Below are 20,588 nucleotides of genomic sequence, written 5' to 3'. Positions count from 1 at the left end.
AAACATACAGGAATCATTGCTTTTCTTTGTAATAGTTTGTCTTATGATTCTCTTTATTTCTTTCTCTTTCTACTTTAGATTTCCTGACTTTAATTCTGGTTTATTTTGTACTGTTTTATTCATTTATTGTATTACAGTGAAGAGAAGGTGGTACTGAAGTTCAGGTTTGAAAAAAGAATTTCACTATACATTGAAAAATTTAAATGCAGATCTTTCTGGTCACTTATGAATAAAGGTTAAATACTTAACTGCGGAGCAGATGACTCAAAACAGTGTGATCTCTGTTGATTAGATTTCACCTGATTTGTCACAGATCACAAATCAGACAGGTTATTAAATATTTGAGAAAAGGAAAGTTTAGTCTTAAAACTCTGTTGCTCATCTGTTGCTTCTGCTGATCAGAAAGGAACGTGAAAAAGTGTGATAACCCTCCCTCTTCATCCTGCTCTCAAACACAGCAAGGTCCACTCCGCCCGTATCTTTCCTTGTTCCCTCCCCTTCAGATCTACATTTTGCAGATGGGTGGAACCAACAGGTGGTGAAGTACAAAAACTGACAGGCACTTTGAGAGCTTTAAGTAATTTGAAACTCAGCTGCTGTCACTGAGACGTTCAATGACGCAGGAAGGAGTTCAGCTGGACCAGAAAACCATTTCTTCCATCTGTCTGGATCTACTGAAAGATCCAGTGACTATTCTTTGTGGACACAGCGACTGCATGAACTGTATTAAAACCCACTGGGATGTACAGGATCAAAAGAAGATCCACAGCTTCCCTCATTGTATACAGACCTTCACAACGAGGCCTGTCCTGGTGAAAAACATCATGTTAGATGTTTTAGTGGAGAAGCTGAAGACTGGAATCCAAGCTGCTCCTGCTGATCACTGCTATGCCTGACCTGAAGATGTGGCCTGTGATCTGCTCATGATGATTTTTCTTCACCTAAACTCACATTTCTCCACATGAAAATATAATCTTATCTATGCTCTAAATGTTTGTTGAATATTCATGTTGATATATCTGTATAAAATCAGTTACTGAAAGTTTCAAAACTGAAACCTAACCAGAGCTCTAGTGGAGGTTAAAGTATCTCAACTTAGTTTGTAAACAATCTTAGTTCAGAACATTTATTAGAACTGGAATAAAAGATTTAGAGTAAATCTAAGATGTATACAGTAAATCAACTTCCTGATGTGATTTGGTGTGAAGCTTTAGTTGAAGTATAAGTATCATTTCACTTAGAAAAATGTGGAAATCACCGCTGTCATTTGTTAGAGTTGGTCTTTCTGTGTTTGAAAAAGGTTTCACTTCACAGAAAAAAATGTATATGTAGAAATTATTTTAACAATGATGAATAAAGATCACATACTTTACAGCTGTGATGATTGTAAGGGAGAGTGGGATCTGTGCTGATGAGTGTGGATTAAACTAAAAGAATAATATCATTTATCATCAATGTTATTTAAAAAAATTATGAAACCAGGTAGACTTCTTGATTCATGTCCTTCTGGATCCAGTGTTGTAACAAATAATTTGCTTGATGCAATAATGTTAATTTAAACCCATTTGAAGCTCGTCTCAGGACAATTTTCTGAAATTGATTTCTCACAAATGACACAAATTAGTTTTTGAAATATGTGAGAAAATTAGGATACTGTAGGTTTATTGTTTGAATTAAAGTTTAGTCTGAGAACTCCCTATCATTGTTCATCTATTTTATAATGAATAACACTGAATTTAACTGATTTTGAGGAAGGCTTAGAGAAGTATGGAGCCATCACCTCAGGTCCTAAGAAGTATTTTAACTAAACACACATATTATCAAATGTGGAGCAGGACTGAAAAAAGGAAAGAGAGTTTAAATTCACTGCTGCTCCTCCTCCTGCAAAGTGTCAAAGCCTGACAAGCCTCCCTCTTCTTCCTGCTCTCAAACACATTGAGCTCCACTCTGTTCATATATATCTTTGGTCCCTCCCCCTCAGATCTATAGTTTGAAGATGGGTGGAACCAAGGTGTGGTTAAGTGCAAGAGATGACAGGCCCCATTCACTGCAGAGACACATGTTGTTCACATCAGAGCTCAAAGTAGTTTCCTTTCTAAGGAAGTGAAACTCAGACAGTCGTTGACACTAAGAGGTGAAATGGCGCAGAAAGGAGTTCCAGTGGACCGGGAAATGTTGTCTTGTTCGATCTGTCTGGATCCACTGAAGGATCCGGTGACTATTCCCTGTGGACACAGCTACTGCATTAACTGTATTAAAACCCACTGGGATGGAGAGGATGAGAAGAAAATCCACAGCTGCCCTCAGTGTAGGAAGATCTTTACACCGAGGCCTGCCCTGATGAAAAACACCATGTTGGCAGATTTAGTGGAGGAGCTGAAGAAGACTGGACTCCAAGCCGCTCCTGCTGATCACTACTATGCTGGACCTGAAGATGTGGCCTGTGATGTCTGCAGTGGGAGAAAACTGAAAGCTGTCAAGTCCTGTTTGGTTTGTCTGGTCTCTTACTGTGAAAAACACCTGCAGCTTCATTATGATGTACCTCAGTTAAAAAAACACAAGCTGGTGGAGCCCTCCAAGAAGCTCCAGGAGAACATCTGCTCTCGTCATGATGAGGTGATGAAGATGTTCTGCCGCACCGATCAGCAGTGTATCTGTTATCTCTGCTCCATGGATGAACATAAAGGCCACGACACAGTCTCAGCTGCAGCAGAAAGGACTGAGAGGCAGAGAGAGCTCGAGCTGAGTCGACAAAAAATTCAGCAGAGAATCCAGGACAGAGAGAAAGATGTGAAGGTGCTTCAACAGGAGGTGAAGGCTATCAATGGCTCTGCTGATAAAGCAGTGGAGGACAGTGAGAAGATCTTCACTCAGCTGATCCGTCTCATCAAGAAAAGAAGCTCTGATGTGAAGCAGCAGATCAGATCCCAACAGGAAACTGAAGTGAGTCGAGTCAAAGAGCTTCAGGAGAAGCTGGAGCAGGAGATCACTGAGCTGAAGAGGAAAGATGCTGAGCTGAAGCAGCTCTCACACACAGAAGATCACACCCAGTTTCTACACAACTACCCCTCACTGTCACGACTCGGTGAATCTACAGACTCATCCAGCATCAATATCCGTCCTCTGAGGTACTTTGAGGATGTGACAGCAGCTGTGTCAGAGCTCAGAGATAAACTACAGGACATTCTGAGAGAGACAAGGACAAACATCTCACTGACAGTGACTGAAGTGGATGTTTTACTGCCACAACCAGAGCCCAAGACCAGAGCTGGATTCTTAAAATATTCACAGGAAATCACACTGGATCCAAACACAGCACACACACATCTGTTATTATCAGAGGGAAAAAGAAAAGCATCAGTTATGAGTCAACAACAGTCTTATTCTAGTCATCCAGACAGATTCACTTTATGGTGGCAGGTCCTGAGTAGAAAGAGTCTGACTGGACGTTGTTACTGGGAGGTGGAGCGCAGAGGAGGAGGAGTTTACGTAGCAGTCGCATACAAGAATATCAGCAGAGCAGCGAAGTCAGATGAATGTATATTTGGACACAATGACAAATCTTGGGCATTAAACTGTGACCAAAACAATTGCAGATTTTTGCACAATAATATGGAAACATCAGTCTCAGGTTCTCAGTCCTCCAAACTAGGAGTGTACCTGGATCACAGAGCAGGTATTCTGTCCTTCTACAGTGTCTCTGAAACCATGACTCTCCTCCACAGAGTCCAGACAACATTCACTCAGCCTCTCTATGCTGGACTTTGGCTTTACTCTTACGAAGCCACAGCTGAGTTTTGTAAACTCAAATAGAAAAAGTTAATTTAAGGTGCAGTTGGTTACATCTATTTTAGTTCATCACTTTATTTTGTCTCCATGTTTGTTGCTAAAAGCTCATTGCTGTTGTGTTTCTGCAGTGCACACAGATCACCCGTCAATCAAACATTATGGGTGGTACCTTGACCTCTTCTCATTTATTGTTGTGTTGATGTTTGAGTTTCTTTAGGTGGAGCTGGATGATTTTTCTTCACCTAAACTCACATTTCTCCACATGAAAACATACATTTTTCTGTGCTCTAAATGTTTGTTGAATATTCATGTTGATATATCTGTATAAAATCAGTTACTGAAAGTTTCAATACTTTATTAGAACTGGAAGAAAAGATTTAGAGTAAATCTAAGATGTATACAGTAAATCAACTTCCTGATGTGATTTGGTGTGAAGCTTTAGTAGAAGTATAAGTATCATTTCACTTAGAAAAATGCGGAAATCACTGCTGTCATTTGTTAGAGTTGGTCTTTGGATTGATCTGGTTTATTTAGCTGTTTTTTACTTTGTGTTACCACCCACTGAAGCTCAGGTTGAACACTGTGTTTGAAAAACTGCACAGAAACAAATGTATATGTAGAAATTATTTTAACACTGATGAATAAAGATCACATACTTTACAGCTGTGATGATTGAAAAGAGTGGGATCTGTGCTGATTAGTGTGGATGAAACTAAAAGAATAATATCAATAAAATGTTATTTAAAAAAAAACAACCAAGTGGATTTCTTGATTCATGTCCTTCTGGATCCAGTGTTGTAACAAATAACTTGCTTGACACAAAGACATAAGTTTAAATCATCTGAAGTTTGCCTCAAGATGATTTTCTGAAATTGAACTGATTTTTCACAAATCACACCAATTAGTTTTTGAAATTTGTGAGAAAATTTGAATACTGTAGGTTTATTGTTTGAATTAAAGTTCAGTCTGAGAACTCCCTATCATTGTTCATCTATTTTTTATGAATAACACTGAATTAAATTGATTTTGAGGAAGACTTAGAGAAATATGGAGCCATCACTTCAGGTGCCAAGAAGTATTTTAACTAAACACACCTATTATCAAATGTGGAGCAGGACTGAAAAAAGGAGTTTGAATACTCTATACACTTGTGTTTATGTGATTACTGGATGATGAGACAGCCTAGCAAGTCAATGACATGCCTGAACTCCATCTCTGTAAAAACATGCTCATGATTTTCTGATGTTAAAATCTAACTTAAAACACGTACCATCCACAGAAGTGAGCGGGTCCTTGACCGAAGCCCCTTGAGTTCTTCCCATCTTCAGGAGTCTGGATTTCGAGGTCTCCTTTTTGAGCCCAGAATTTTCTATTATGTTGCTGTAGAAGGGCGTCAGGCGAGATGAGGCAGCCTTGTGCTCCTCAGGGCTCACCCCCCCACTGTGCAGGGACAGATGCCCAGAGAGATACTGCCTCAGGGCACCCAGAAGAAGGTCACTCTCAGTCTGTGTGGCGAGGAGCTGGTTGGCCAGAGGTCTCTGCTTCTGCTGAGGCTGGAGAGATGAAAGAGAAGAGAAGCTGGAGGGAGATGACTTCTGAGCCGACATCTGGGCCTTGGAGCGATAGAAGTCTGCAGGGATGCCTGACTGGAAACGGTCACTCTGAAACAATGAAGCAAAGCACAAGTGTTCATACAAAAACAGCTACATTGGTCCATGTAGACATAAAATAACTTACATGCTGTATATGCTGTGGAGAAAACTATTATTTCAAACTGAGCAGCTGTCCACATGCTGTAGTGTCCTAGGGCTAGAATTTGGACCCTGACTTGCTCCAATTGTAGGTGCACAAGAAAAAATGTAAGTCAGTTTGGAGAAAAGTGTCTGCCAAGTGAGTGAAATATAACAACAACATTCAAAAGCAAAATTTCACCATTTCTGCAGAGAAGATTAGTCTACAATACAACAATATTAATTCTATGTTGATGTAGTGTCCTGGTGACCAGGGGGTTTAAAGTGCTGACTATGAACAACAACAACCCCGGTCGAGCCTGGCGCCTTTCTCCCCTCGTTTCCTGTCATCTCTCTACTGTCCACTCTCTAAAAAAGGCATAAAATGGCCCAAAATATAGAATGAAAAAAGAATATTATATCTCTGTTTTTAAAAAGAACTTAAAGCACGAGTCTCTATTAAAAAATGTCTGAAACTTGTAGAGTACCCTGAAAGACTGGGGTCTTCAGAACTAACTGTTACTCTACTGTGTTATTATTTTCATTTACCATTTATTTATAATTGTGCATTTTAATTAATTGCACAATTGCACATTAATTTTAATTAATGTTTGGACTGATGGGAGATAGATGTTTTTGGACCATTCAGTTCTTTAGGGTATTAGGTGTGAGGCATTAGGTATTTTGTGGTTGAAATTCAATTTGTACATGCAGTGACTGGGCCCCTACTCACTTGTTTCTGAAGCTTATTGGGGTGTCCCATTTTCACCCATTGCCTTTTATTTGTATTTTATTCTAATTTGCATGAAATGAAGAATATCGTTGAATTTTCTGCTTCAACCCCACTCAGTGTGAGCACTAGGAGACACATTTTTACGTTAATATTAGACTTTCACATCCAACATTTGAACAAAATAATTATTGACAGGAAAATAAAGCTGGTTATTGAAAAACAGGTTATTAATCCATTTATGCAGGCATATTAACATAACCATCAGCTACAACAAAAGCAAACTGTCACTGCCAGCTCTATTAACGCCCACCTAAGAGCACAGAAATGGTACAAGTCTGACTAACGGTAAAATTATCATAACAATACCTACATAAACGGTTAGGTTCCTTACAGTTGTCATACTTCTTTATGACTTGTATGTGTGAGGCCCCTTGTGGTATTTGTCACTCTCTGTATCTTTATTCATCTACGTCATACAGTTGATGCAGTTTATTCTACTCGTGCCCTCCAGGACCCCTCGTCCTCCTGCTCCTTTTTCATCTTCCACCAAACATGTGAACCTGGGTGGAAAAGGCCACAGGCCCAGAGCAACGCCTGCAGGCTCCATGCCATCTTACTCTGTGAGTCTTTGGTACAATCCCCCCCAGCTGGAGAAAGGCCTCTGCGGACGTGGTGGAGGAACCAACCACATGGAGAATTATTAATTAGAGCGGTGAACTCCTGAACTCTCTGCTGGTATTATTTCACTCGTAACAGTCACGCTGGGAGAAGTCATCAGTTAGGATGGAGAAGCGAAGAGCAGAGTGACAACGAAGGATGACACTGGACTCCCTGTGGTGAAAGTGTGTGTGTGTTTCTGTCTTTGTGTGCGTTTTTATATGACTGTGTGCTTCTTTGAGTGTGTACTGTATGTGTATGTGTGTGCACTTTCTTTTTCAGTTTTTTCTGGCAGAGGCAGGTGGCTGTGAATGGAGGGTGGGGCTACATTCAGATGCTGGGGAAAAAACAATGCCCCACCTGCTCTTCCCCCTTTCAAATGTGAAACAGGGAGCAAGAGGAGATGAACTTTACTGAAGTTCACCAACATTCAATCATATTATTTTCTGGACTGTCAGATATCTTGCAATACAGATTAAACAATGCAATACATTTTGTTGTTTGTGCAGAGTTCAAATATGTAAAGTAGCTGGTGACAAGGAAACTTGAAGAGTTTACAGTTCTTACTAGGTTTGTCAAGGCAACATTTAATTTCTTGTAAATAATAAAAATAAAAATAAATCATTCATAGATTAAATAATCAGATGAGAATGTAAGTCATCACAATGAAAATCCCCCAGTTTAACTACAGTTTAAAATGGATAATCTCATAGTGTTTGTAGTCATTTTGCAGATTCTAACTCACACAGTGAGCCTCACCATGAACATGCTAAGGGAGGAAAAAAGTGAGACAAAGACAGAGAGGGGTGGATGTAATGTCCTCCAACTGGTTGAGTAGAAAATGAAGTTGCTGTGGTATGAAATATTTAGCTGCCAATAAAAAGTCCCTCAGGTTCAACATAAACTCAGTTGGCAGTTTATTAGCTACACCCAGCTAAAGTTAATGCAGTTGATTTAACTTTACTGTCATTCTGGAGGATGTAGTTTGTGCTGCTGTTGAACTGTACTGTGTTAAAGTGGCGGGTGTCTCTATTTTTTTGTCCACATTGTAATACAATTTAACAGCAGCACAAGCTACAGCCTCCAAAATGACGATAAGGTTGAATAAACACCTCTCTGAAACAGTTTTTAAAAAAAGGAACATTATAACCTTTATTGCAGCGCTTTTGTATTAGTTTTTGTTCAGCGTTCATTATGAATGTAAAGGCAACTTCACTACAAGCGTTTATTTTATCTTTATTACAGAGAGGGAGTATAAACTCAGTTCGAGACCTTCATTGGCAAACCTGATGAGTCAGTTGGTATTCAAGTGACTTTTATAAGCAGTAAAATCAGGCTGGTGTGGTTTCTGCTGTCATTTTCTTTTAAGGAGCTATTTCAAAATTTTACTATTGGTACATAGCCATCGTTAGCATAACAGCTCTTAACTTACCAGTCTTGGCAAGAGGTTCAGCCTACATTACGTTTGAAATATAAGAGGTTATAATTCGCCCTCTGAGACCTGAGCAGAGCTACTTCACCTCAGGGCAGAATAGATGCTACAGTGACTCAGTATTGGAAAGTGGTGAGGGGCCATGCAGGCCAGGGCTAGTCTGTTAGTGTGCTAACTTCAGTAGAACAAAAGAAGTGATAAAAATGTAAGCAAAACAAAAGGGTTGCTTTCCATCACTGGAGATGGTTTTTGGTAAATAAAGGAATTAAGTTTGTTGCAGAGCTCACCATTTCTTCTAGACTGGTACATAAAAAGCTGTTAATGCCTTAGCCTTGGCTATGCAGCAACAGCAAAATTTAAAAATAACTTTTTTAAATTGAGGTCTGGGCAACTCAACAATTTGTAAAGGTGAAGGGGGGACTGAAGATTCATGTATAATTCTTTGTAGAAAAGAAGTGAATAGAAGCAAAACAAGGGGGTCGCTTTCTATCTCTGGAGACAGCTGTTGAGGAGTAAAGGAATGAAGTTTGATGGTGAACTTGCAACATTTCTTCTAGACTGGTAAGTAAACAGCTGTTAATAGTAACACTGGCTATGTAGCGATAGCAAAACTTACAAACAGCTCCCTTAAAATGTCAATTCATGAAATTTTCTTTGTAAAATATAAAAATTTGAAAAGATCAGTGTGTAAATCCAATGCAAATCAAGAACTAGTGTTGATGTGCCCTTGAGCAAGGAACTAAATAACTTACTATCCAGGAAAGAAACTGTTTAATAACTGACAGTAGGAAACTGGTTGTACTGCTAAGATCTAATTGATTAACATGAGAAAATGTGATCAAAATTTCCCTTAAGGGAAGGACAATGGTTGTATTAGGTAATTTTGAGGTACAAGGATTAAAAGAGTTAATCAGCACTAAACATTAAAAAACAGTGGATATGTGAAGCTTTATTAATATAACTGAGTATTGGAATCTAAGCTTAAAAAATCCTGTAAAAACAAAACAATAAGTGCAACTGGCAGTATAGCACAGAGACCAAGAAGAGGCAGGCCGAGCTCCAAGGAATTCCTCACCTTGCCGGAGGTGCTCGAACTGGCAGCTGATGATGCCTTTGGGAGGAGGCCGAGACGCTGAAGGTATGTCTGCAGGTTTCTGCTGAGCTCCACCTCCACTGGCTTCACTCTTTGGTCTACTGGGTCCATCGCTTCAGCTACTGGCCTAAGAGGGAGACAGAGAGAGAGACGATGGGAAGAAAAAGGAAAAGAGGGCGAAATGCACACCTTAGTTGAACCAATCATGTACTGTCTAAAACATAATTTCAGTTACAAAACACGGCTACAAATTTCCTTTTTAAGTCATTGGCAAAGTGAACTGTCATTCCTCATTTTGTCATTTTACATTCAGGTCAAATTAAATAATCTTATTACATAACCATTTATTTATTGATTTATTCAAATGCATAATTTATCTTTGCTAGTATTACACAGTTGTTCAACCCACAGCATCAGCTATTTAAGTATCATCATTTCAGTCTTTGCAATGAGCATCTTGAAGAAATAAAATTGAGCAAATGGAGGAAACAAACAACACCAAGCAAGTTAGTTAAGTGCAAAAAGAAGAGGGCAAATAAATATTAAAATAATATGGTGTTGAACATAATCTTCTGGGTAAAAACACCCCATGTAGTGATGCACAAAAACATGGTTGTCTCGAGCTATGAGGACTGTTTGAGCTACATCGCTACAAAAGCTACAAAAAAAAAAAAACAAAAAAAAACTATAAACTAAATTTTAAAACAGAATTCCAAATATTAAAAAATAAATTAAATCCTGGTTGGAACAGGATTAGGACTTCATTGAAAGTAATACATGTACAATCAATGTGAAACTCACCACTGAAACCAGTACTAGTAAATTCCCTTAGGGCCTATTTTGGACCATGATGGGACAGTGGGGCATCTCCATGGATCACACTGGTATAGACCTACTGATGGGTACATTAGGTGAACATCTGACCTGCTGTCGGTGTTGTAGACAGGTCCTTTCTGCTGTGGCCTGTAGGGAATCCTCCTCAGCTTGGATAACTCCTTGGACAGAACCTGCTGGGTGGTGTCATCTTCCCAGGTGAAACCTACAGACAGAAACACAGGGAACCTTTAGACACACGTCAGAACATACAGAAACTCCTGCTTCCTCTTCTGAGGCAGCTCTACCCCTGTGTCTCTCACAGGGAAAAGGACAAATTCCTAATTGAACTGGGACTAACACTGCAGTGAGGTGCTCAAAAAAGTGAGTTCCATGCATGAAAAAAGTCCAGCAGTAAGTATGGTCTAGCAAAAAGGGGCGAGAAATTGCTGAGCATGTTGCTGTTCTCCTAAACTCATTAGGTCACTCATTAGCAGAGGAGACAAGGCAACAGCGCGGTGTCCTTGGAGACTCTGGTGAACGGCTGACTGTTTCAGTGACTAAGCAGAAACCATTTCTCCTCTCCTCCTCCTGCCTCTGGTCAGTTATACAAGCTTGAGTCGTTTTACAGGCGTTTACTGGATGCTATTAACCAGCACAGTTCACAAACAACCAACATGACAAGGGTATAAGGAAGTCCAAGGTGAGCCACAGTTTAGCCATTCAACCTGCATGTCTGTGCATTATTGTATTACTTTTTATAAAGACAAAAGTACATAAATGATGATGATACAAATAAGCAATTAAGCAAATTCCTAGTTAGTTAAAAGATGCGTAAATATTTAGGTTAAAACTGGCCATATTTGGTAAAAAGGTTAAAGTATTTTTAAAGCCATTATGTGCAGGATCCGGAGTAGTGGAGTGCCAAAGGGGCTGGGGACATTGTGGGCTAAAAGCAACACACAGAGTGCAGATGAAACAACCAATGTCTACAGTGTTCACTTTTTGACTTAGACATAAAGATTAAAGACCTGGGTGTGGCCTCGGGAAGCAAGAACTTTGCTATGTCAATACGCGTGTCAGCTGCTGGGAGGTATTCAATATCATATCTGCTCTCTAAGTTAACCAACCACGTCAAAAACATTGGGTGAATGTGAAAAAATGTGTATTAGACCAACTTTCATCAAGGAGCTGAGCATTTATTATACCAAGTTCTACAGTTAAGTTCAGCACGAGAAGGCTTTCAAAGACCTTCAAGAATCAAAGGAGTGACACATCGAACACATACATGAACATTAGATCTTTGCAAAGTCCACAAAACCAAAAGTTCAGCACAGACAGAGAAGGGAAGTGACCACTGTGAGGTTATAAAAGGTAAATTATGAAGGCTATATGAATATAACTGGATGCAGATAGTCAGCTGGTAGTGAATCACCTAATGAATGAGTCACTGATGGTGAAGCATGAATGAAGCAGCTGATGCCAAGTGTGTCCTCTGAAACAGTGCAATGATCCATTTTCTAATATAAGTGAAATTTGATGGCTTAATTACCGCAAGATTGTCAATCAAACATAAACATCATTCAAATTGAAGACAAGCTATCAGACAAGTCAGCTGGTCATATTCAAAATTATTTAGTTTGAATCCATGGAGTGAATGATATGATGATGAATGATATTAATGAGATATAAGCTACTGTATGTACGTGAATGTACACGGTGGAGAGAATGTATTGAGACTCTACATCTGAGTCACTGACTGAACAGAAAAAATGTCCTATATCTTTCTGACTCACAAATCCAAGTGACACATAAGGAAATTTATTATCTAATTATCTATGTTTCTATCAATTTTACTGTGACCATAATAAACACACAAGACGGCATTTGTGCACTAATTGTCCTTATTTGGTATCATCTTTTAAATGGCTGATGATGTATTAGTGACTAAGCAAAATCTATTTGTATTGGCTGTTGAAACAAGTACACAAAAAGACACACTGATGAGCAGTTTGGGCATTTGTGTCTCTTTTCTTCTGGGCAACATTTTTATCACCTGCTTGTCAAACTGTGTCTGCACCAAAGTCAACCAGACATTCTTGTGCATTTACTGGACTTGGCAAGTGAAGAGTATCAGCATCAGCGATAAGGCAAAAAAAACCCCAAAAATCTCTTCTGCATTTCAGCAAGTGTACAAAAGGACAAGCTTGATGAGCTGCTCGGGCATTTACGTCTGTTTCTTATGCTTAACATGCATCCAAACACAGCTTTTTGGCAACTGAACAGAGGAACAGGAGCCAACACCAGATGGGGTGGCGGAACGAAATGTTACCGGAAATATGGCTGCAGCCGCGCAAAGCACAACATGAACTGAGGCATTTGGCAGATGAGCGATGACGGTCCTGAAAGATTTGAGTATTACAGACTGCAGCTCCAGATGTGATGCCACAAGATGTGGGTCCAGCACAGAGGACGCACACTTAAAATAAGAACAGGAGCATCACCACTGTCAGCTGTAAACCCTTTCTCTCAAGTTTTCAGGGAGAAAAGAAATGCCTCAGTCTGAGGAAAGAGACAAATTGAATATTGAATATAATGACAGGATTTAGTTATACTATGCATCACTCGACAAACTGAACCATGACAGCAGAAAGCAGACCAGGAAAAAAATCTGTTTTTAAGCTGGTTGGTTATCACAGGCCATGATGAAGCCTCACCCTAGAGGAGAGAGGGACTGGAGGTAAACAACAGACAGAAATGGAGGTCCTGCTGAGTTGTGAGATCAGTCAAAGTCTAAGCTGTCACATAAACACAGCCATAAACAGACACCACAGAAGCATACAACCAATATTCACTCTTTTAGCTCTGTTTTTGGTCTCCACAAACTCCTGAGGGAAATATCTGGATCTGTAGCTGCTAAATGCTACACTATGTTCACCAGCTGGTCTCTAACCATGGCTACTGTTGGCTTTATAGAGCTTTTTCATTCGAAACAGGCCAACTGGACCAGAGCTAGCTGGTTAGCATGCTATCCTCAGAAAAGAAGAAAAATACATAATAGAAATATAAGCAAAACTAAAGGATTGCTTTCCAGTGCTGGAAACAGTTTTAGGTATGCAAAGGAATTAAGTTTGTTGCCAAACTCAATGTTTCTTCTAGACTAGTAAGTAAACAGCTGTTAATGCTAACACTAGCTATGCAGTAATAGCACAATTTACAAATAGCTCCTTTAAGTTGAGGGCTGGGCAGCTAAACAAGCTTCATAAAACTGAAGGGGATCTGCAGAATTAGGTTATAATTCTCTGTAGGTTCATCACTATGAAAGACCTTGTTTCAATTAAAAAATCAATGATTATAGCAGCTTTAAAAGTCCATCTCTACTCAAAAACAAATCCTAACAAGAGAAAACATAACTCACAATATACAGTAAAACATCTTAAGATCAGCTGTGCCACTGCAGACCAGACCTCAGAAATGGTTAATTTGGGGTTATCCCACGATTTAAGGGTTCAGGGGACCTTTGTTGTCCATCTCTTTACCTCATTCCCTGTCCTCTCTCTCTTCTATTGCCATCTAATATGATACATATAACTCTTGTCTCCTCAGTCTCAACTGCTCCTTCAGGTCTTCCTCTTTAGGCTTCAGGTCTTAGTAGTTCATTAAATTTGAGTCCTCCTGAAACCCACATTCCATTTATTCAAGTTTAAACAATTTTATGTAAAAAATGTTATGTTATTTGATATTTAAGAAAGAAAACTAAAAAGAAAACCAATCAGAGATGTAAAACTCAATTAATGACAGATTACATGGTAAATACTGTTTATACTGCACTTTACTAAGAAGAAACAATGCAAAAGGAGAAGAAAGTTTAAGCAAACTATTCAGGAGACAGGGCATCTTTTTGCACAGCAGTCTATAACAGAGGTAACACAGAATGACCAGCTGTATTCCCTGTGTACAACCCAGTTGGTACAACAAGCACAACCACTGCTTAAATCTCATTATAATGTTGAACTAGTAATAGCAGATTTTCTTGCAACTGAAACTGCACTTCTGCCTTGATCAGCAGTGAATGTAATTAAATGAGCTCTGCCAGTTACAGACTGTTTTAGCACGCGGACACCTTCTGCAGACCCCTGCAAAATGAATTACGACCCCAACTGCCACGAATCAGGCACAAGCTTCTCTTTAACAGCTGCACAGCGTGTCAGGCCAGCTTTCACCATCAAAGAGCCATAAAATGGAGCCTTTAATGGCAGACGCGGTGGCTGCGAAAACGGACGTTAGCAGCGGGTGAACAGACGGCATCTGACACGACAGGTTAATAAACGTTGGAGCCCCTGCCAGGATATTCACGGTGACTCTTCGCCTCTCGCAGACTGAACCGACTACAGAGATGTGGGCAGGAGGCGGTTGGCCACTCAAGGTGGAAGGCAAAGAGCGTTTTGAGTGAGATGCTACCATGTCTGAATGGCTGACTAAATGAGATTCTGTGGCGCAAAAGGGACAAAGATGCAGGATGTTTTCAGGGCCAAACTTGTCACTTAAATCCAGAGGGAGTAAGAGCATATGTGCTTCATTTCCTAGATGACCAGAAAAATACAGACAGACAACTAGAGGAGGTCAGAGGTCAAAGAATAGAAAAACTTGTTTCACGTGTATGTTTTTTTTTTTTTTTTAGATGTGGTAGTTTTCTACTCTCCTTTTGCCCACTTTTTGACTAAATTACATTTGTGTGCTCAGCAACCACCAACGGCTGTATTCAATAAGAGTCGCACTAATTACAACCGTGGGCAAAAACATAGCCGGCAAAGCTTCTACCAGCTTAGCGCTTGATTTTGCACTTATGCAAATCTAATTTCCAAAACCTGAAGCGCAACCACACTCAATGCAGCGTCACTCTAAAAAAAACAGCAGCGAGATGAGAGAGCTGCACCTTGACAGCAAAATAAGTTGTTTGTCTGAGTCCTCCAAAACCAAAACCTCCAAAAAATAGCTGGTGGTTGAAGTGAAATTCCAGTGTTTCACAGTGGTGACTGGTGATTGTGGCTTGTTTCTCTTCTTGTCTTTTTGTGCTTTTTAAGTTTCCCTAAAAGTAAGCTCAGGCTACTGCACCTAAAAAAAAATTAAATGTATCTGCCTGGATCTTCCATCTTCCAGCATATTGAGATATGATTGTTGTGTATGGGTGCATGACGTTGCATTTTTTTGTTGTCATTTTAATTTATCTGTTAATTGCTGCAGACACAGATTGGATTTCCAAAAAACAATAAACTAAGGGTTGAAAGTTCAGTCTGATTTTGGGAATAGCAGTTCACTTCACTAATTCACTAACCTTAAAGGGAGCTCCGCTGATTTTACACATCAAAGTCATTTTGCAAGTGTTGGGCCATACTCCCGCATGTGTGAAAAAAGTAGTATAAAGCATTTCGTAGCTCCAGAGGGAGCTGTGTGAAATCTGATACATCTGAGGCTGAAGACAACACATATGAAAATGAAGAAAAAAAATGTGTGCGGAGGCAGAAAGATGTGAGCTTGCCAGACCTGTGCAGCTCACTCTGCAGCTGTGCCTTAGGCTATCAGCTAAAGGCTACATTAGCTGCTACTAGAAGAACACACCTGAATCTGTACAGCAGAGTGGATCAAATCGAGTTGCATTCAAGACATCTCTGGTTCTGCTGCATCAATTTTACTTTATATTGTGAGTCAGACAATGTTATTCTAATCCTGTAGAAGAGACAGAATGAACACCAGAAATAAACAACACCAGTACAAAACCAGCCACAGTAACAACTGGGGAAGGGCTGAGCAGCTCGTTTGCAGTGAACATTTTTGAGAGACAGCAGTTTCCATCTCCTGACACATACATTCACCTGTTATCAAGAGACCAATTTCCTATCCAGGAGAAGCTGGTGAAAAGTGGTAACAATGTGTTTTTTTGGTAACTTTTTTTGTGACTTTTTTTTTTTTTGGTGTTAGTTCAAAACATTTTAAAAATGAATTTGAAACACTCCACAAGAACATGTTTTACCAGCATGTCCTGCTTGCTCTGGATAATCCACTGATCTCTATACAGCGAGGTCTACAGATTAGAAACCTTGACATTATTTCTGATCAGAGAAACTGCAGTCTTTCAAAAAGTTTTTCAAATGAAACTTTTCAGTGCTACTGGAATATTATGGTGAAGGACAGAAATCCTGGACGAATAAAGCCAAAACTGGCATTGCATTTGATGAACTGACCCTCTGAGAAACAGCTGTAGTAAATCATTCAACAGCGTGGAGGCGCCACACAGATGTTAAATAATATTAAAATACAACAGTCCCTCAAAGGTCGTACAGAGAGGTCAAGGAGGTTTTCGATGGTATGTGCAGACCGGAGAAGAGCGTTGTTGCTGTGGGCTAAAAGCAGCTCTGACCTTGGCGAGGGCGCTTTTCAAATGGTTTCATATCTGCAGGTTCTTTACTGTGCTGTGAGAGTGGCTGCAAGGTCCAGTGTGGGTGTGAATGTGTGTTTCTGTGTGCAGGGGTGGACAGAGGAGGGTGAACGCAATCATAACGACATCTGTGTGTAAAGTGTGAGCCATCAGGGCAAGAGAGGACGAGTCTGGTTTATTAGATTTTTTTGTAGCTTTCATTTCTATTGATACCACTGTGATCTCCACGTTTGCTGCTGAGTACATGGTGACATGATCGGGCAAAAACCACGCCCAAACATTTTACCTGCTGTAGTTTAGTCAGCCATCATATGAATTAGGTCAGAAACAATTAGTTGAGTAATCAATCAGTTGATCCACAGCAACAACTGATAACTGATTAATTGTAGGTTATATGTAAGGCATAAATTCCAAATACTTAAAGAGCAGAGCTGTAGTTTAAGCTTTTAATTGATGAATTGATGAAATTATTTAAAAAATGAATCAATAGTAAAAATAACCATAAGTCACAGTCCTGAGGTGAATGTAGAATATGTGCAGCGTTCATGTATAGTGTCTAGGATCTAACCTCATCACTCCCCACAAACAAAAACCAATCTCAGCGCAGCAGGGAGTGGGAAGCGACGATAATAACTTCTCCCCCAGGGGTACAGAGACTTGTGATAGCATAGCTTTCAGAGCAGCGGTGTCCCAGAAGGCATAGCAGCAAAGGAGAGACGCAGAGAACTGACAACGAAAGTTAACCACAACAAGGGTGGTTGAAAAGTATGTCATGGAAGAAAGGTAGAACTAGTTTGCAGGCTTTGTTTCAATTGTGTGCACAGCTTTCCTGTTTCAGTTGCATTCAAATAAGTATCATCTCCAAATACTGTAGAGCTGTTTAGAAGACCTGCGTAGACTGTTCACAAACTGTCTGATCGCCTGGCTGTTTGCGATTCTTACCCTGTCTCTGTTTGCTGTAGCGTTATCACAGTGTAATGGTGTTATTATAATGGTTAATGGCCAACAAGACCCATCCATCGAGCCATTAGCCATCTGAGAAGAACATGCAAACTCTACACAGAAAGGCCCCAGGCCCTGGGTTCAAACCCAGAACCTTCTCGCTGTGAGGCGACACCGTGCTGCCCCCAACAAGACCCAAGCTGTTATAAACAAGAAATGTTGTCTGACTGTTTAAACTTAACCTTGAACTGTTAGTATTTTATATTTAAAGGAATAGCTCAACTCTCATACAGTATCTATTGATATGAAGCTGGAGCCAAGAGAGTTAGCATTGCTTAGCATAAAGAGTGGAAACGGGGAAACACCTAGCTAATGTCAAATGTCAAACATCAGTGCCCGTTGGATGTCCAACAATTTTAAAAAAGGAAAGAAAGAAAGAAAGAAAGAAAGAAAGAAAGAAAGAAAGAAAGAAAGAAAGAAAGAAAGAAAGCATATGTATGTGTTTATTATATTTATAATAGGAGAGAAAAGAAGACATCAAGCTGTGTTATCTTTTCAGTGGGCTGAAATGCAGATGCTTCAGTGTCTTTAGAGTTTTGTCCTCCCTAATGGCTCCTGCAGACAGCCAGGGCCAAACATCTCATTTGCATAATTCATTTTACTTCAGAGCCTCTGACAAATGCCTCTGAAGTTGTTGGCGCTCTGTGAAATCAGAATATTTCTCCAGCTCTCCCACCAAGTGCCGATTCGGCAAAACTAAACCAGAGGAGCAGTGTTTTTCTTTTTGCACCCAGGAGAGAGGAAGGGCACTGAATCAGGGTCAAAAGAACGATGGTGGAAAAAAGGCAAGAGAGAGAAACAAGTGTTGTGCTTTTTTGACATCATATTCACTTGAGCAGTTGCAGGCATGTGAGTCTAAGCTCTAGAGAGCAACTCTATTTTTTTCCTGTGTAGCTGAGGTCTTGTCGTTCAAAGTAAAGCTGCATGATGAAAGTGGGTGAAATCCTCACAGCGATCCAATGGGCTGATACACTGGCCTCTGCCACCCTCTAGTGGTACAACACAATAACAGCAACTCATTACAGCAGGAAAAGTGACAAGCAGCACTTGGTCATGGGTTCACTTAGGTTACAGAGAGGCAGAATTTGCATTAGTACAACCACTAACACTGTGTCAGCCATTGCCAGTTATAAGCTGAGGAGGTAAGCATAGATGTGCTTCCTGCCCCACCTTTTTTTTCACTTTTCATGAGGGAAAATCACATTAATCAAAATATTAATCACAGGATTTTTATTTGTACATAGTTTAAAACATGTCTGGAGAGGAACTTTAAATTATGATTCAGAATGCATATGTGTCAAACAGAATGCAAGGAAAAGGGTGTAATGAGATGATCACATTTTTAGGTCCAGCATAGCAGTGATCAACAGGAGTAGCAAGAGTCCAGTCTCCTCCGCTAAAACTGCTAACATGGTGCTTTTCACCAGGACAGGCCTCAATATGAAGACCCCAAAACAGCATTCTGGGGTGTCACGTCATGAAGGGAAATGAGAGTGATGTGAGTGTGTGTGTCTGTGTTTACCTCTATTGGACAGCTTCTCCAGCAGCATCCTAAAGCGTTGCACTACAGACGGCGAGACATCGTAGGTGTAAACCTCCTTCACTGGAACAGAGTGACACCTCCCAAACATACCATCTGTGAACACACAAGCAGACACTTTAAGTAGAGTCTCACTCGCTTTTATATTTTGCATTTCACACTGAAAGGAAAACAGTTTCTTTAAAAAGATAAACACGATCAGTTTTTCATGCTCAGTTTTTTGTGACTGACACAGTTGACTTCATTTTAATGTTCATATAAAGTTTGTCTTTGGTAGAGTGTGGTAGCTAAGTAGCTAAGACCAACACATCACGCAGCTGACAAATTGAAAATGTGTCAGAAATAAAGTGTGAGTTTAGTGCAAACAAATAAAACCACCAGGTTAATGATAGAAAAAAGCTGATGGTCAGGGCTAAATGACACCATTCTGCACTGTTACACCTGCAATTCTATAAGAAAATATTTGATTTATTAAATTCATTGTTACAATGAGGGGATTTGTTCATGACAAATCCCCTCATTGTAACAATTAATTTAATAAATCAAACAAAGCATAAAAAATACAAATGCCTTGTAGTGTGATTTACAATTAGGCTAGATGCTGTGTTGTGTTCCTGAATGCTGTGTTTAAATGTTTTTATTTGGCAAGTTAGCATGCTGGATAAAGAGCAAGTTTAGCATTGTAGCTAGCTTCAAGCAGTGCAGCAGTGTAGCTAGCTTCCAATAGTTTAGTATAGTAACTAGCTACTAACTACTAACTAGATCACAGCATTAGATCCGAATTCAGGTCAACAGTGTTAAAAGCAAAAGCTGAACACAAATCAATAATGTGTTGGGGAAGATACAGTTTTTCATTACAGCACGGGGCGTGTTGGTGTATGAAGTAAAAGTATTACACAAACAAGTCAAAGGTGCTTCCCTCATTAAAAATGAAACAGTTACCCATAAATACAAGCTGCACATCAACAGGTTCCTTTGATAGAATGGACTAAAATGGGCCACGCAGGCATAAGATAAGATAAGAATATATACTTATTACTTCATCACAATAACTATGAATGCTAATTAATCTATAGTAGCTTGAGATTTATTTTTCAACTTACTATTCCTTAACAATAACATCAACTGCAATTTTAGGTGCACGGCTCAATGTCGTGTACGACTGTAGGACAAAACTGCATAGTCAGAATCAGATCCAACTCCTTTATTAAACAAAGATCCCATGATGGAGGTTTTCACTCAGTCATATGTTCTTCTGACAAGCCACACAGTGGGCTGTGTTAATGTGAGCTGTAGGAAAGGCCAGTGGGAGGCTGTCTCCGAAAGCGAAGCAGTGGGTGGAGAAAGTGTCAAGATAGATGAG

General features: G+C 39.8%; 2 protein-coding genes across 5 annotated transcripts in view; one reads left to right on the top strand and one right to left on the bottom strand.

The window, feature by feature from the left end:
- The window catches only part of LOC139628518 (receptor-type tyrosine-protein phosphatase N2-like), a 221,637-nt gene that overhangs the window by 168,115 nt on the left and 32,934 nt on the right, over positions 1 to 20,588 (bottom strand). For all 4 annotated transcript variants that reach the window (XM_071490233.1, XM_071490236.1, XM_071490237.1 and 1 more), the window contains 4 exons: positions 19,208 to 19,321; positions 10,359 to 10,473; positions 9,417 to 9,561; positions 5,060 to 5,450 (listed from right to left, as the gene is read on the bottom strand). In XM_071490233.1, coding sequence (XP_071346334.1) covers positions 5,060 to 5,450; positions 9,417 to 9,561; positions 10,359 to 10,473; positions 19,208 to 19,321 — 765 coding nt within the window. The remainder of the gene's footprint in view (positions 1 to 5,059; positions 5,451 to 9,416; positions 9,562 to 10,358; positions 10,474 to 19,207; positions 19,322 to 20,588) is intronic.
- Positions 1,292 to 5,050, top strand: LOC139628521 (tripartite motif-containing protein 16-like). Its single transcript, XM_071490240.1, has one exon. It carries the CDS (start codon positions 2,140 to 2,142, stop codon positions 3,811 to 3,813), a length of 1,674 nt encoding a protein of 557 aa, XP_071346341.1. The 5' UTR covers positions 1,292 to 2,139; the 3' UTR covers positions 3,814 to 5,050.

The sequence above is a fragment of the Trachinotus anak genome, unplaced genomic scaffold, assembly GCF_046630095.1.
Source record: "Trachinotus anak isolate AG129_WGS33_773 ecotype Australia unplaced genomic scaffold, CSIRO_AGI_Tana_v1 ptg000012l, whole genome shotgun sequence".
Classification (NCBI taxonomy): Eukaryota; Metazoa; Chordata; class Actinopteri; order Carangiformes; family Carangidae; genus Trachinotus; species Trachinotus anak.
This window is presented reverse-complemented; position numbering and strand designations above follow the sequence as displayed.

Bases quoted from the DNA above. Each gene is read 5' to 3' on its own strand.
- LOC139628521 (XM_071490240.1), top strand. From the start codon at position 2,140: ATGGCGCAGAAAGGAGTTCCAGTGGACCGGGAAATGTTGTCTTGTTCG.